This window comes from Glycine soja, chromosome 8, assembly GCF_004193775.1.
Source record: "Glycine soja cultivar W05 chromosome 8, ASM419377v2, whole genome shotgun sequence".
Classification (NCBI taxonomy): domain Eukaryota; kingdom Viridiplantae; phylum Streptophyta; class Magnoliopsida; order Fabales; family Fabaceae; genus Glycine; species Glycine soja.
The window spans coordinates 41,631,433-41,648,125 of record NC_041009.1 but is presented as its reverse complement, the minus strand read 5'-3'; the positions used below and the strand labels follow the sequence as shown (position 1 = coordinate 41,648,125).

The following is a 16,693-nucleotide window of genomic DNA, read 5'->3' as shown; positions in this document are numbered from 1 at the left end:
ATTCTGCAAGTTGCAAGTCGTTTCCAGGATGTCAAGACATCTCACGTGACATCAGCTTTCTGCTCCCCCTGTCTCCATGCTCTTACTGCTGTGAAGCAGTTCACTGCAGCATCTTCTATCAGCTACTAGTCTTTTCCAGGATGTCAAGACATCTCATGTGACATCAGTGTTCTGCTCCCCCTGTCTCCATGCTCTAGCTGCAGCATCTTCTATCAGCTACTCGTAGTTACAGTAGCTTACATCAGTCATCATTAGCAGCAGCAGTCTCCCCCTCAAAATCATGAATCATGCATACATCGTATCATACAACTCCCCCTCAAAATCATGAATCATGCATACATCGTATCCTACTACTCAAAATCATAAATCATGCATAATACTACTATTACTCCCCCTTTTTAGACAGAATTTGACAAAAGTAGAATGCATGAAATTAATGTGCAAATATTACAGACCAATGACTAGTAAAAGTAAAAGCAAAAATAAAGGTCTGATGGTCATGGGGTGGCTTCAGAATCATCATCATCTGATTCTGTATCCTCTGCTGCATCTTCCTCTTCCTCAGCTGCTTCTTCTTCATCCTCAGCTGGTTCTTCTTCTTCCTCAGCTGCTTCACCATCATCAATGCCACTGTCTGAGAGCCTTTTGATCAGGCGTTCCAGCTCCATTTTCTTCTCTGTGGTGGCTTTGATGGTTGCTTCCAGCACCTTGCACGTGTCCTTGAGTTCAGCAATCAAAGCATCCTTAGACACAGCACCTGAAGCAGCAGCACCTGAAGCAGCAGCTTTCCCTGATGTCGAGACAATGTCTGGGACATGTGTCCCCTCAAACAGTTTGTAATGCAGGGATAGAGCAGATTCTCTCTTCTTCACAGAGTCAATGTTGTTTAAAATATTGGGATGTTGACTCAACATAATGCCACACAATACAGTTGGGAAGGCAATGGGTAATTTGACAGCAAAAGATTCTGAATGCTTAACAGTTTGATCAAAAATATAGTTTCCAAAATTAAATTTGGACTTGGTTCCAACAGCATACAGAAATTTACCCAAACCTGTGGCAACAGTGGAAGTATGATTGGTGGGTACCCAGTTTGCAGTGCCAATCCTATGCAGGATTGCATACTTCACACTTAGCTTCCCTGCAGAAAGCTTCCCTTTCTTTGGCCAATGCTGGACTTGTTTGGCAGTGATTTCCTTGGCAATTTGATGCTCAAAAACAGCAATATCCACCACTCCTTCAGTTGGTCTGCCCAGGTATTTGTTGATTACAGCAGGGGAGAATCTAACACATTTTCCTCTGACAAACACTTTCTGATACTCATCACTCTTTCTGTTTGTTATGTCAGAGGGAATGTTGACAATGAATTCCCTGACTAGACTTTCATAGCAATCTCCCAACTTGGTGACAGTTTTCAGCAGTCCAGCAGCCTTGATGAGGTCCATGATCTCCTTGCAATCCAAGGCATTTCTTCCCAGTTCTCTTTCTAAAGCAAGCCTTCGTTGATATACAAATTTCCACCTTTCAACATTGCTAATGGAGTGGAATGAAATGTTGTCCAATGGTGCATCAAGGACTTTTCCAGGCACCTTTTTCCCTGATTTCTTGGCCCGCTTGATGTCTGGAACATCTAGTTCGACATCAGAATCAGAATCAGATGAGGAAATTTCTTTCCTCTTCTTGGAAGGAATTGCAACTTTGCTCCATCTGGATGTGGTAGGAGTGATTGGTGTGCTCTTCTTCTGTGCCATAGTTTTGATTCGTCCAGACCTAGTAATGGGGGTTTTCCCTTTTCTGCTTTGTAACCTTTCTGCAATGCCAGGTGCCAACTTGTTGGCAATGGGTTCCTCATCAGATTCTACATCTTCGAGGTCAATGAGGTCACCTGGAGCAGGTTCTGGTGCCCGTGGTGCAGGGGTCTTCTCTGTGGCTTGATCTTCTTCTTCTGTTGATTCCTCTTCACTGGGTGAAGGGAGGGCTTCAGCATTTGGAGCGGAAGATGTTGGAACATCTTTATCAACATCAGGCACAGAAACATTTGGGGTGGAAGATGTTGAGACATCTTCATCAGCTTTAGGGACAGACGCATTTTTCAGAATGCTACTCACAATACTACGGATCTTCTTATCCATCTCCGGGTCTACTTCCCTAGGACTTGTTGCAGGGCTAGGGTTTTCAGAAATCTTCACTCCCTGTTGTCTTTTGGGAACCAGTTTCTCAGGAACAGGGGCTTGACCAGGAATCATTTGTATGGGTTGGATATTGAATTCAGGTCGTTCCTGGTTTGATGGTGCTTTGGTGGATGATGGAGACGATGGTACAGAGGGTGAACCAGGAGATGAAGTTTCTTTTGGTGAGGTAGCCATGGAGAAGCAGAGCTTTTGAAATGGTTTCGTGAAAATCTGAGAGGTGTTGGGGAATGCTGATGAAACCGAGAATGCCACGAAAATGTAAATTTGAATGAGGAATGTAGAGGGACGTGTGAAGCAACGGTCGAATCTGTTTTGGCCCAGTAGTGAATGTGCTATTAACGTTTGAGCACATTCAAATAACAGTAATTGCTATAAGTCTTCTAGCAGACAAATGCCCAGCTTGCCCCTCAGTTTTTCAAACTGATTTGCATCCAATGCCTTTGTGAAAATATCTGCTATTTGTTCCTCAGTGTCAACGTGCTTCAGTGTGATCACTTTATCATCAACAAGATCTCTAATATAGTGATGTCTAATGTCAATGTGCTTGGTTCTGCTGTGTTGAACAGGGTTTTTAGAAATATTGATAGCACTCATGTTGTCACAGTACAATGTCATGACATCTTGTTCGACATTGTACTCCTTGAGCATCTGCTTCATCCAAACTAGTTGTGAACAGCTGCTTCCTGCTGCAATATACTCTGCTTCTGCAGTAGATAGGGACACACAGTTCTGCTTCTTGCTGAACCATGAAATAAGATTGTTGCCCAGATAGAAGCATCCACCAGAAGTGCTTTTTCTGTCATCTGCACTTCCAGCCCAATCAGCATCACAATACCCAACCAGCATTGAATCTGAACAATGACAGTACATAATCCCATAGTCACTGGTGCCATTTACATATTTCAGAATTCTCTTTACTTGATTCAAGTGACTTATCTTGGGATTGGCTTGATATCTTGCACAAACACCTACTGCATAGGTGATGTCAGGTCTGCTAGCTGTTAAATATAGTAAGCTCCCAATCATGCTTCTGTACAGACTTTGATCAACACTGGTGCCAGCTTCATCTTTTGACAGCTTCAAGTGAGTAGGTGCAGGTGTTCTTTTATGGCTGGCATTTTCCATCCCAAACTTCTTGACAATGTTCTTTGCATACTTGCTTTGTGAGAGGAATATGGTGTCTTTCATCTGCTTCACTTGGAATCCCAGAAAATAAGTCAGCTCTCCAACAAGACTCATCTCAAATTCAGATTGCATCTGTTGGACAAAATGTCGAAGCATCTCATTCGACATCCCTCCAAACACAATGTCATCAACATATATCTGTGCTATCATCAAGTTTTCAGCATCTTGTTTGACAAAGAGAGTCTTGTCAATTCCTCCCTTCCTATACCCTTGCTGAGTAAGGAACTCTGTTAGCCTTTCATACCAAGCTCTTGGAGCTTGCTTCAATCCATAGAGAGCCTTCTTGAGCCTGTATACATGATCTGGATGAGTTGGATCTACAAATCCCTTTGGCTGCTCCACATAGACTTCTTCATTCAGGTATCCATTCAGAAACGCGCTCTTCACATCCATCTGGTACAGCTTGAATTTGAGGATGCAAGCTACACCAAGTAACAATCTGATGGACTCAAGTCTAGCAACAGGGGCGAAAGTTTCATCAAAGTCTACACCTTCAATCTGAGTGTAGCCTTGAGCAACAAGTCTGGCCTTGTTTCTGGTTATAACACCTTCTTCATTGGTTTTGTTCTTGAAGATCCACTTGGTGCCAATTATATTAGTTCCCTCGGGTCTAGGAACTAGCTCCCAAACTTCATTCCTTTTGAATTGCCCCAATTCTTCTTGCATAACATTGATCCAGAACTCATCAGTCAGTGCCTCTTTCACATTCTTGGGCTCAATTTTGGAGACAAAGCATGAATTGGAGACAATCTCAATCTCCCTTGATCTTGTAGTGACCCCTCTGTTTGGATCTCCTATAATTAGCTCCTTGGGGTGCATCTTCTGGATTCTAATGGAGGGTCTCTTGTCAGGTTGATTGATGTTTGGTTCATCTGTAGCAGAATCAGAGTTTTCTGCATTTTCTGCACTTTTAGCTGTATCTGCTACATTGTCTCCCGATGTTCTGACATCTTCTTCGACATCCTTCTTTCTTGCTGGAGTTAGATCATCAACAACCACATTGATGGATTCCATCACAGTTCTGGTTCTGGAATTGAATACTCTATATGCTCTGCTGTTTGTAGAGTATCCCAGGAATATTCCTGCATCACTCTTGGGATCCATCTTTCTCCTTTGCTCTCTATCTGCCAAAATGTAACATGGACTTCCAAAGATGTGGAAGTGCTTGACAGTTGGCTTCCTCCCTTTCCAGATTTCATACAGTGTGGTAGGAGTCCCTCTTCTCAGTGTGACTCTGTTGTGGATGTAGCATGCTGTGTTCATGGCTTCAGCCCAGAGATTATAGGGGAGTTCTTTGGCATGAAGCATGACCCTAGCAGCCTCTTGCAAAGTCCTGTTTTTCCTTTCAACTATGCCATTTTGTTGTGGTGTAATGGCTGCAGAGAACTCATGAGTGATGCCTTCAGATGTGCAGAATTCAGTAAACTTGCTGTTTTCAAACTCTCTGCCATGATCACTCCTGATTCTCTTGATGACACAGTCTTTTTCTCTTTGAAGTCTTAGACTCAACTCTTTGAATACTTCAAAGGTGTCTGATTTCTCTCTGATAAAGTTGACCCAGGTAAATCTTGAGAAATCATCCACAACAACATAGGCATACCTCTTCCCTCCAAGGCTTTCAACTTGCATAGGCCCCATCAAGTCCATGTGAAGTAGTTCCAGCACCCTGGAAGTGGTCTGATGTTGAAGCTTCTGGTGGGACATCTTGACTTGCTTTCCAATCTGACATTCACCACAGATTCTGTCTTCTTCTATTTTCAGATTGGGAATGCCTCTAACAGCACCTTTGTCAATGATTTTCTTCATGCCTCTTAAGTGCAGATGTCCAAATCTTTGATGCCATATTCTGACTTCATCTTCTTTGGAGAATAGACATGTGGAAGAGTAGCTGGTTTCTTGAGGTGTCCATAGGTAATAGTTGTCCTTTGATCTGCTGCCCTTCATTAGGACTTCACTCTTCTCATTTGTCACCAAGCATTCTGACTTTGTGAAGTTTACATTGAATCCTTCATCACACAACTGACTGATGCTGATCAGGTTTGCAGTCAGTCCCTTCACTAGCAGTACTCTGTTCAGACTAGGAAGTCCATCATGGACTAGCTTTCCCATTCCAATGATCTTTCCTTTAGAGCCATCTCCAAATGTCACATAGCTAGTGGAGCAAGGTTCTATGTTCACCAGGAATTCTTTAACTCCTGTCATGTGTCTGGAACAGCCGCTATCTAGGTACCAATCTTCCTTAGCTGATGCTCTAAGTGAAGTATGAACAACAAGACTAACAGTCTTGTGTTTTGGAACCCACATCATCTTCCTTCCGCTGCTGCGACCTTGAGTTCCATGATGTGGATGACCATGTAAATGATAGCAAAAGGGCTTTATGTGACCATACTTGCCACAGTAGTGACACCTCCACTTCTTTCTTTTGCTCCTTTTCTGCTGCGTTCCATGATGTCGAGACCGATGTTGTGACATCGTGGCTCCAGTGCTGTTTTTGGCAGGAACAAATTCTGTCATGGTTGTTCTGCCAGCAGATTTATGATTAAATCCAAGTCCTCTCTGGTTTCCAACATTCTTCCCAAGCTGTAGCACCTCATCAAGCAAATCTGAGCCTCTATTCAGCATCTTTACTGATTTTGTCATGTTTTCCAGTTTAGAGTTCAGAAAGCCAATTTCTCCTTTAAGTTCAGAGATTTCCTCTTCATGTGCCTCCTTCTCAGCCTCCAGATTTGCAATGACCTTCTTTAGTTGTGCCTCTTGCTGAAGAATCTTCTCACTTTTGATGCATAGTTCTCTATAGGATATAGCAAGCTCATCAAAAGTGATTTCACTATCTGTATCACTTGAATCTTCAGCAGATTCAAATCTCCCAGTGAGTGCATTCACATCTCTGTCAGAATCACTTTCTTGTTCACTCTCTGTATCATCAGACCGACATACAGAAAGTCCTTTCCTCTGCTTCTTGAGATGAGTGGGACATTCAGCTTTGATGTGTCCATAGCCTTCACACCCATGGCATTGAACTCCTTTGCTGTGACTGGGCTTTTCCTCTGACCTTTTCTGGTATTCACTACCTTTCCTGATGTCGAAAGGGATGTTCCGGACATGTGGTTTCTGCCTCCTGTCCATTCTGTTCAGCACTTTGTTGAACTGTTTTCCAAGGAGCACAACTGCATTAGCCAGACCTTCATCAGTATCCAGGTCATACTCATCTTCTTCTCCTTCATCATTGGACACGAACGCCAAGTTCTTGCTCTTCTTTTCAGTCCTATCCGAGAGTCCTAGCTCAAAGGTTTGAAGGGAACCAATGAGTTCATCTACTCTCATGTTGCAAATGTCTTGGGCCTCCTCTATTGCAGTGACTTTCATGTCAAATCTCTTAGGCAAGGATCTGAGGATCTTTCTCACCAGCTTTTCATCTGTCATCCTCTCTCCCAAGGCAGTGCAAGCATTGGCAATTTCAAGAATGTTCATGTGGAAGTCATGAATACACTCTTCCTCCTTCATCTTCAGATTTTCGAATTTTGTAGCCAATAGTTGCAATCTGGACATCTTCACTTTGGAGGTTCCTTCATGAGTGGTTTTCAGGATCTCCCATGCATCCTTGGCCACTGTGCATGTGTTGATCAGTCTGAAGATATTCTTGTCAACTCCATTGAATAGAGCATTCAAGGCTTTGGAGTTTCCAAGTGCCAATTCGTCTTCTTCTTTTGTCCAGTCTTCTTCTGGCTTCAATTCATTAGTGGGCTTTCCTTCTGTGTCCAGCATCTTGGGATGTTCCCAGCCTTTGATGACAGCTTTCCAGGTTCTGCTATCCAGTGATTTGAGGAAGGCCACCATCCTTGCTTTCCAGTATTCATAGTTGGTTCCATCCAGAATTGGTGGTCTGTTCACTGGTCCTCCTTCTTTCTCCATGTTCATCAGAATTTATCTCCCTAGATCTCACTCAGTGATTTCGAGTGCCTGCTCTGATACCAAATGAAATTCTGATACTGGGGACAGATGTCGTACAGGATGTCACGACATCGCGCTTCAGAACATGCAGCTTGTATATGACCGTATGAACAGATTAAACAAGTAAATAACACAAGAGAATTGTTAACCCAGTTCGGTGCAACGTCACCTACATCTGGGGGCTACCAAGCCAGGGAGGAAATCCACTAAAATAGTGTTAGTTCGAAGATCTAACAGCCACTGTTTACAACCTTCTCACCTAACCACTACCCGTGCAATCTCTACCTAAGAGCCACTTTTAGATATGAGAAACCCCTCTCACTCCCTCTCAATCACTCTCCCGTGTTTACAATTAATTCGAATACACACCAGAGATTACTCTCTGAACAATAGAGATCAACTCCACACACTATAGAGATCAACTCTACACACTCAGGTCCAACACTTGATGTTAGGGTGACATCAAGGTGGCTCACAAAACACTCAAGTCCCAAAACTCACAAAATAACTCTTCAATCCCGGACTTGGTGGAAAACTCGTGCAGCCTTCATGTTTATATAACAGTGTGCGTTTCTGGGCTGCAACAGCTTGTGCTGGATGAGATCTATCATTTTCCTGAAAATCTGCACTTAAAGATCTAAAAGATCAAGTTTGATCTTTTAGTTTTTATCTTTAATCTTTAATCCCTGAACGAACTATTCAAGTTTGTAATTCGAACTTTAATTATCTTTTAATTCGTTCCAAGAGATAGATCGTCTAATCTGTTGCTAACTGCACAATAATCTGTTAAAGAGATAACAGATTTATGTGTCCAGTATTTTCGGGCCGGATGTCAGGACATCGTGTCCGACATCGTGGATCCTGCAGCTTCAATTCTTCATTTGACATTTTATCTTGCCTTGTGCATTGTGCAGCCCGATCTGATTCCTTGACATAATGTTGGACATCATGTGCAGCAACTCCAGCTTTCCTTCATTGTCTAAGTGCTTATGTTTTAACAAAATCTTAGCCAATCTTTTAAACACTCAGTAGAGCTAAGCACTAACACTGCACATAGTATGCATTAGATATTAGTGATACATAATTTGAATTCGTATTCAAATTAAAATTATTCACTACAATCTGACCTTGTTGCTTTTCAGGATCATTAGACCCACTTGGACCAGCGTTGTTCTTTCCTTTGAACACCCAGCAATCCCTCTTTAAATGACCAGGTTTCCCACACTTCCAACATGACAATTTTGTCTGTTTGTTTGGACCTTAGTTCTTATTTCCTTGAAATTTGCGTTTGTTACCTTTAACATTATAATTTTGCTTAACTGTTCCACTTTCCTCTACCATATTAACGAAAGAGGAACCTGCTACATTTTTATCATTGACTTTGTCAATTTCCTGAGCCCTCAGCGACTCCTCAATCATGAAATGACTACCGAGTTGAACCAGAGTCAACTCTTCCTTCTTATGTTTCAAGGTATGCTTGAAGTCTTTCCAAGAAGAAGGCAGTTTATCAATTATAGATGAAACTGCAATGGATTCATCCATTTTCAAATCATGTTGAGTAAACTGACCCAAAATCCGCAGCAGTTCATTATATTGTTCCATAACAGGCCTCGAATCAATCATTTTGTAATTAAAGAAATTACTAACTAAGAATTTGTTACTTGAGGCATCTTCTGCCATATACTTGGATTCAAGAGAGTCCCATAATTCCTTAGCAGACTCAACATTTTGATAAATATCAAAGAGAGAGTCAGACATACCGTTCAGAATGTGTCAACGACAAATGTAATCGTCGTTCTCCCATTTCGAACGCTTCCTTGTTTGATCCAGAGTTTCGTCTTCCATAAACACTGACATCGGTGTACTCAGCACATACACCACTTTCAATATTGTCAAGAGAAAGTGCATCTTCTTCTGCCATCTTCTGAAATTCTGCCCTTCAAACTTGTCCAACTTCGCAAACTTGCTTGTCATCTTCGAACTATCGTTCGTCATCTCAAAAAATTTGATTCAATCTTTTGTTGGTTAATTTGAAAATCGAGATAATACTGAATAAATCTGAAGTCGTGTATAACACTTTCAGATTGAATCAAATTTCGGGGTTCAACCAAAATTGTTCAATCGGATAAAATCAGAAGATTATAATTCAAGAGTTTTGTTTTGGTCTTGTATGTTTTGTCACACGTTATGCTTTCTGAACCAGAATGATTATTTATGATCAAAGAACAGGTGGTTTTTGGCGGTTGATGGAAGTTATTTCTTTTTAAAAACTGCCGTTGATGGAAGTTTTAGTAACTTCCATGTAACTTCCAAAATTTGCCTAAACCGAACATCTCGTTATTACATTAAAACAAGCGTGCACTCTTATTTTAACATAATAAAGAGATCAATTACACTAAAATGTCCAACATTATTCTAAGGACATCAATTTTTCAATCAAGATAGGATAGTTAAAAAGGAGTGAGGGGTTTATCATTCAAAAGAGGTCATTATTTAATAGAACGTGTTTAATATTCCTTAACCATAGCTCTAAAGTCATTAGTTAACAATATTTTATTTCTAAAGAAAAAGTTTTACACATTTTGCTTCAAAATTGAAGTCAATACAGCAATGTTTATTTGACATTGTTGATTTATGAACAGTCAAGGTCGAAGTGACAATATGCACATCTTGGCAATTATTTGACATCCACTAGTATGCTAAGGAGGGAGAGAGTTTCTCTCAAGTTTTCTTAACAGAAAAATAAAATAAAATAACAAAAGCAATCAGTTAGACATGTTGAAAGCACTATTCCATAGTGATTGCACAGTTCCATGATACATAGGCAATGGACTCTCTTCTGATGACTCCAAGTTAGGTAATCTGCTGATATTAGAAGAGCAAAAGTAAGAGTTATTGGTGTTGTCATTATCATAAATCCCTCTAACTCCATCATTGCCCTCATGTGGATATTTCAATTCAACTTCTTCAGCTTCTTCACTAGAAGAGTTCAGATTTCTCTGCATCAGTTCTCTAAACACTGAGGATTTTAGGAGAAGTCCTAATGCTGTTGGGGAAGATGGCTTGTTGCATGGACTCAAAGGGTTCATGTACTTGGAAAAGTCTCGCTTCTTGGTACTGTCCAATTTACCTGAGGGGAATGAATTCTTGTTGGAGTTGGATACCTCAATGTTCCCTCTTGCTTGCATGGAGTTAGAGGTTGCAAAAGGTTGAGCATCAGTGCTAGGCTTTTGATCATGAGAAGCAGTAGGATGTGTTCCCGGTCTTAGCCATCTTATGTAGGTGCTCAAGTCAAAGTTTGTCACTGCATTTATGCCTCTGTATTCAATTGCTGCAATGTCATATGCGCGAGCTGCTTCTTCTTGTGTACCTTTAGAGGAAGACATTGAGCACATACATAAGGTAGCAGCTCTTTATCTATAAAATATTAGGACCACGGTTTTAAATTGCAGTCTTGGATGCAGTTTTGTCACAATCTTTGATATTACCAGAAATTACGTACAATTGCAACCAATACAGCCATAATTGTGGTCACATAGAGCCCAAAAACCTTAACATTCTGAACAAAATTGTGGTCGCCAACCGTTTATTAACTACCTTGTTATGGATAATGAGTCTTACTAGTTAGCCTACTACCTAAGTTCTAATCTTTTGACCCTTTGTTTACCAAAATTCATCTTATTTTAGACATGTATGTAGAGTGAAATAACCAATGTTGTTTGAGTTGTGTTTTTCATAAGAAACAAGGGAATTAAGTTAGGAGTGTGAATACTCACTGTAAGTCCCAAGGTAGAGGTACTTGTTACCGAACACTCTCCCAATCCTTGCTTCCCATCTTCCATTGTGATGATGCCTGTATTTAGTTTTCAGACTTAAAATCTTAGCACCGTGTATTTGTTTCTTGAAAACAAAAGATAAGGTTTGAGTGCAAAATTTAGAAAATGTTTCACCTTGCTACTCCTCTATACTTCGATACACCTCTGGAAAAACCACTGCTCCTCCTACAATAAAAACACAAAAAAGGATATAAAACTTGAAAAGAAAAAATCAGAAAGCCTTGATGGCAGTATTTATTAAAAAAAATGGGATTACCTTCTCAATGAAGCAAGATATTCTTCTTTGGTTACAGTTTTCATTATCTCAATTTCTTTCTCATAATCAGATACCTGCAAAAATATCAGTATGCCACAAATGGATCTCACTGAGATACTCTTCAACAATATAACTTATTCTGTTTATATATGATAGACATACAGGAAAATTTGTGAAAGTTGATATTCCCCAGTACTTGAGTGCAGCCAAATCATAAGCTCTAGCTGCAGCTTCTTCATCATTATAAGCTCCTGATTAAAGCATAAATTTGCCCCAAAAGTTCAATTTCTCTATCATTTAATTCAGATAAAACACTGGTGGATTCAAATAGAAGAAGAACTTACCCAAATATACTGCTCCACATCAACAAAGCAACAAAGTTACATACACAAACAGAACCACAATGCAATGAGAAGGTGTGAGCAATCAAAAACAAGAAATAAATGAAAGTAAAGTTAACAAAGTGTTCCACATCTACCTTGCTTTCCTTTCTTCTTCTGAGTGGGATTCCAGGTCCCTTTATCCCATAGATGTGCTTCAAACCTTCCAGTCCACCTGTGTCTGCTCCACAGAAAGAATATAGTTAGCTTGAAATCAGAAAGCAATCACTAAAAACACTGAAAAAAGTAAAAAAAAAAAAAAAATTAAAAAACTGAGAATAAGAGCTTGTTTGCTTTTTTTCTCAGATTTTTTGTTTTAAAAACTACTTTTTAAAACAATTCCACTCTACTTAACAATCAATATCTCACCCAAAATCTACTAAGTTTTGAAAACTGTTTTCAAAACAAGTATTTTAAAGACCAAAAAATAGAAAATAGTTGAGAAATGTTTTCTCATCCTCTTCTGTTTTTTTTTTTCAAATGTTTTGCTCAACTACTCTTGGGACAAACTTTTAGGAAACAGAAATATGCTCACCAGACAAAGACTTTCAAATGTGCTTAAGAGAGAAATAAATTTTAGAAAACAAAAAAACTGTTTTTTAAAAACAGTAAACAAATAAGGCCTAAGATGTTGTTATGTTTATGAGGATGACATGCCTGCTAACACCCCTGAACCTTGAGCTTCTCTTCACAGTGGTGGCAGTTGATTGGCCACCAAGTTGCTTCTGTTCTTCTAACTGTTCACCTTGTTGTCCATTGCCACCTAACACGGCCGTAGATGAATCTCTTCGCCGCCTTTTGACACACTTAGTGCCAATAACCTCACTACCATCTATCATGAGCAACCTATGGCTCCTTGGACTTAGTTCAGACTTCACAGGTGCAAGCTCCATTTCACTCTTCTGTTTTTTATTTCAGCAGACAACAATGTAATTTACCTGGAATGGTTAAACCTGTGACTTATCTATATATACTACAAAAGAAACTTGTTTCATGCTTAACTTGTCATTTTGTTGTTTAAAATGGATTTTGGAACAAAGACAAAAATTGTCGATGATAACATTACCATAAAACAAATTTAATTTGCTCACAACCCACGAAACCAATAACATGTAGCTAGCTAGCAATGAGCTTACTCTTATTGAGGTATAAACAAAATTATCTGGTTCAATGTAAGACGATGTCTAATTAGTTGATAACAATCCCAAAACAATACATTGATTTTATCAAAGTCTACAAGAGTTTATTATATTCGTTATGTTCACTTGTGTTAAAGAATTGACACCAAACGAGACTATGCTGAGGATACTCAGATGGAGAAGATTCTATTGAAAAATAAGAAAAAACATTCACATAAAACGTAACCATTTTAGTTTATCTATTTATATATAAATCATGAGGTAATAAATCATACATTGCCATGCCGACTTACTATTTGTTACCACGTCTAAAATAGTTTGGTCAAATAAGAGGTGGCAAAATGGGTTTAGCTAGCTAGGTTGGTTGGCCCAAACTAAAATGTAGGACTTCAACTTAAAATTTTGAATCCGAATTAAACATGAGCAATTTTTGCTAAATCCGATCATGACCCAATGCAAGCTTAACTTACAAAACCCGCCAAAAGCTCGGAAAATCAGGTTTTTATAGGGCTTGGACTATGTTTTAGAGGTCCAAATTGAATCCAGACTTTTATGGATCGGCTTGTTAAAGCTCAGCTTGTTTTGCCACCACTAGGTCAAATGTTATCTCATTAAAGAAACTTAAATTTTTAAGGAAAAGAAAAAATAGACCTAAAAATTTGAAAAGGATGTTTGAGCCATATATACATTACAAGATCCCTATATAAACCTTACATTAATGTAATTCATCCCAAAAGTAAATAAAAGAGCTTGCATTAACTCATCCTAAGAAATGACAAATCTAGAGGATACAATGACATTATAACTTCCGGCGAATCAAAACATTTTTCAGAAAGAAATAGGACAAATGGGTTTGGCATGTACTGAAAAACGAGTTAAAAATGTCTTTATTGCAGCTTTTGTTTTTTGGGATATGTATAAGTGATTCTGTTGTCAGTGTTATATATAATGTGCAGAACAAAATTTGTCAATAATGAAAGTTGTTAAATGAAAAGGCCTAGTAAATGTCGTCAATAAAGAGTGCTTAATTTGTTGCCCAATTGTCAATTTGTGTAGAAGTTCCAACCAACTTGGTCTTTTACCTGGTAGCAGAGAAGAAGACAGAAAAAAAAAAAAAGAGATTATTCCCTCTGCCGAGCTTTACAATTCCTATGAAAACAGGTATGATATCAACGCAAAATTATTCCATTTTACATGGAGTAATCGAAGGCTAGATTTCATTATTGCACTGCCTGAACAATTATCTAACTCGTTCAAAATTGTCTTCAGTTAACTCTTCAAAGATTTTCTACCAAGAATATTAGCGGTCTTAAAAAATAAATCTCAACATATCTGACAAATTGTTTTTGTTAAAAAAATCGATGATAATTTATTTCTAAGTCAATTTTTATTAATTTTCATTTTCTACTGTGATTAGTTTCACATTGGTTTGGAAAAGGTTAATGACTACACCAAATAATCAAAATACTTTGTTGGAGTGTAAGTGTGAGTTAAGTCCCATAATAAATAAAAATGAGTAAGTTGTACAACATATAAGTGATAATAATCTGCAATTTTAATTTTTTGTAATTTTTTTAATTAGACCTGACGTTAAGTTTATTTTTGTTATTTGCTTCTTATCCATCAAGTTAGACCGTATCATTTTAAAAAAAGTATTTCTTTCATTTTTCCTTTGATTTCATTTATGTTTATGAAAGAAAATTAATTATTAGCATGAAATTATAAAGGTTAAATATGTTTCTAATCCTTTAAATTTGAAATAATTTATTTTTAGTCTCTTAAATTTAAAAGTTTATCTTAAAAAAAAAAGTATGATAAACGAATCACTGTACATTAATGTGCACCCATGAGCCACTTGTCTATGTAGCATTTTTTAATCAATCAATTCATTTTTAAAAATTAAAAAAAAATGTTTTTTTTTTTAAAAAATTAGAAATACCATTTCTCACATATTAAAACATTAAAACAACATTATCTTTCATGTTTCTCCGAAGCCATCGTCGATGTTCTCTGACGTCACCATCGTTGTCGGAGGTTTTCATTCATCACCATTGAATGTCCTCGATGGCATAGCTAGTAAGTGACTCCCTCTCTTGCATGGACGTTTGTATTGAAGTTCATCTCAGTCACACACGCACATTGATATGTTTCTCTATAGCATGGGAGTTGCGATTCTCACACATTTAATTTGTGTCTATCGTTGGTTAAGGTTCATCTCTCTCAGGTTAGGTTTGTCTATCTCTCATATTTGCATTTCTTCTCTAATTTGATATAGGGTTTGTCATATGAATTTGTGTTATGATTTCATATGAGAACTTTAGCCATTGTGGGTTGTTCCTTTTGATTCTCATAAGATTTGTTCTTTCAAATGGTATAAGGTCGCATATCAAATAAACATATTAACCAATTAGTAAAAAAATTTAACCATTTTCACCAACAATGTTAACCAGCTAACAATAATATTGTATTGAGAAGGAATCCAAAAGTTTAGCCATATGTTTGAGTGTGATTCCCCATCAATGTCTTTGCCATGCTTGAGTTAGGATTTGAGAATTATTATTTTGTAGAATCTAAAAATAGTTTAGGTTCATTCCATGCATGTTGAAATTGCAAATTTTACTTCATGTGTTTGTGTTATTTCTGTTTTGGTATGACAAACAAGTTCCTAAATATAATTATACTTCTTTTTAAGTCATACATGCACCCTATAGCATTAATATGAAGGTTATGAGCATAATGCTTAATGTTTCACAATATTTAAAAGTTGTTATCTGGAATTAATCTCAATGCTTAACTATAGTATATATGGCTAATATGTTTGAAGTATATAACATGGCCCATTCTCTTATTATGAATGATTATTGCTGTTATGATATTATTTTGTAGACTAGTACTGTCATTCGGTTAACTATGTTAACCAGAATGGTTAAGATTGTTTTGTACATGTTATTATAATGCATAATTTTATCTTTATTGTCTTAATTATGTCACATGATGCGCCATATATCGTTAACATGAAGGTTATGGACATAATTCTTAACTAGACATAGACTCGTGCGATGCACAGGTTTATAAATAATTAAAAAAATTTTAAATAAATAATTTGTTTGATAAATAAAAATTAAAATTATAAATATTAATGATATTTTATATCATTGACGGTTAAAGGAGTTAAAAAAAATTATGTATAAATTAAGATAATTTATATTTATTCATATATTTATAAGAAAATATTTCAAAATTGGAGTATGACTACTCAACTAAAGTTGAGTAATGAGAAGGTAAAAGTAAGTTTATGCATAAATATTATAAGAGTAATATAAGAATAAAGTGAAATTGACATAATAAAGCACATAATGTTAAAACACATAATGTGAAATATATATAATGAAAGGAAAATAATCAATCATAATGTTAAAACATATAAAATTATGCAAATAAAACTCTGAAAATTATTCATTTAAATAGAGTTTTTGTATTTGATGAAAATCCTAAAACTGCCCAAATACAGGGACCTATGACTAGGAGTAGGACCAAACAGTTAGTAGATACCCTCCAACTAAGCATATTAATTGTTGCTAAAGGCCTATACTAATTTGAAGGCCCATGCCAAATATGTTCTATTTTTTATTTATAATTTTTTCGTTGTAATTTTTTAGCCCAAACTAATTTGAAGACCCATGTCTATTTCTATTTTTTCGTTCAGATACACTATATGTATGGATTTCGTTTTCAATAGAAGGACTTTGGCATT

General features: G+C 37.5%; 1 protein-coding gene across 1 annotated transcript; it reads right to left on the bottom strand.

Moving 5' to 3' along the window:
* Nucleotides 1–9,866: 9,866 nt before the first annotated feature.
* On the bottom strand, nucleotides 9,867–12,742 carry LOC114424271 (AP2-like ethylene-responsive transcription factor At1g79700). The gene is made up of 8 exons (XM_028391108.1): nucleotides 12,458–12,742; nucleotides 11,899–11,981; nucleotides 11,765–11,773; nucleotides 11,583–11,671; nucleotides 11,421–11,494; nucleotides 11,279–11,329; nucleotides 11,105–11,181; nucleotides 9,867–10,698 (listed from the first exon to the last, which is right to left on the bottom strand). Exons 1-8 carry the CDS (start codon nucleotides 12,691–12,693, stop codon nucleotides 10,094–10,096), a joined length of 1,224 nt encoding a protein of 407 aa, XP_028246909.1. The 5' UTR covers nucleotides 12,694–12,742; the 3' UTR covers nucleotides 9,867–10,093.
* Between the last annotated feature and the right edge of the window lie 3,951 nt (nucleotides 12,743–16,693).

What these genes read in the sequence shown, in the direction of transcription:
- LOC114424271 (XM_028391108.1), bottom strand. Translation starts at nt 12,693, where the DNA reads ATGGAGCTTGCACCTGTGAAGTCTGAACTAAGTCCAAGGAGCCATAGG. An exon ending in AGGTTCAGGGGTGTTAGCAG is followed by an intron (nt 11,982 to 12,457) that starts GCATGTCATCCT and finishes TCTGTGGAGCAG; the next exon opens with ACACAGGTGGACTGGAAGGT. An exon ending in AAGTATAGAGGAGTAGCAAG is followed by an intron (nt 11,182 to 11,278) that starts GTGAAACATTTT and finishes AACTAAATACAG; the next exon opens with GCATCATCACAATGGAAGAT.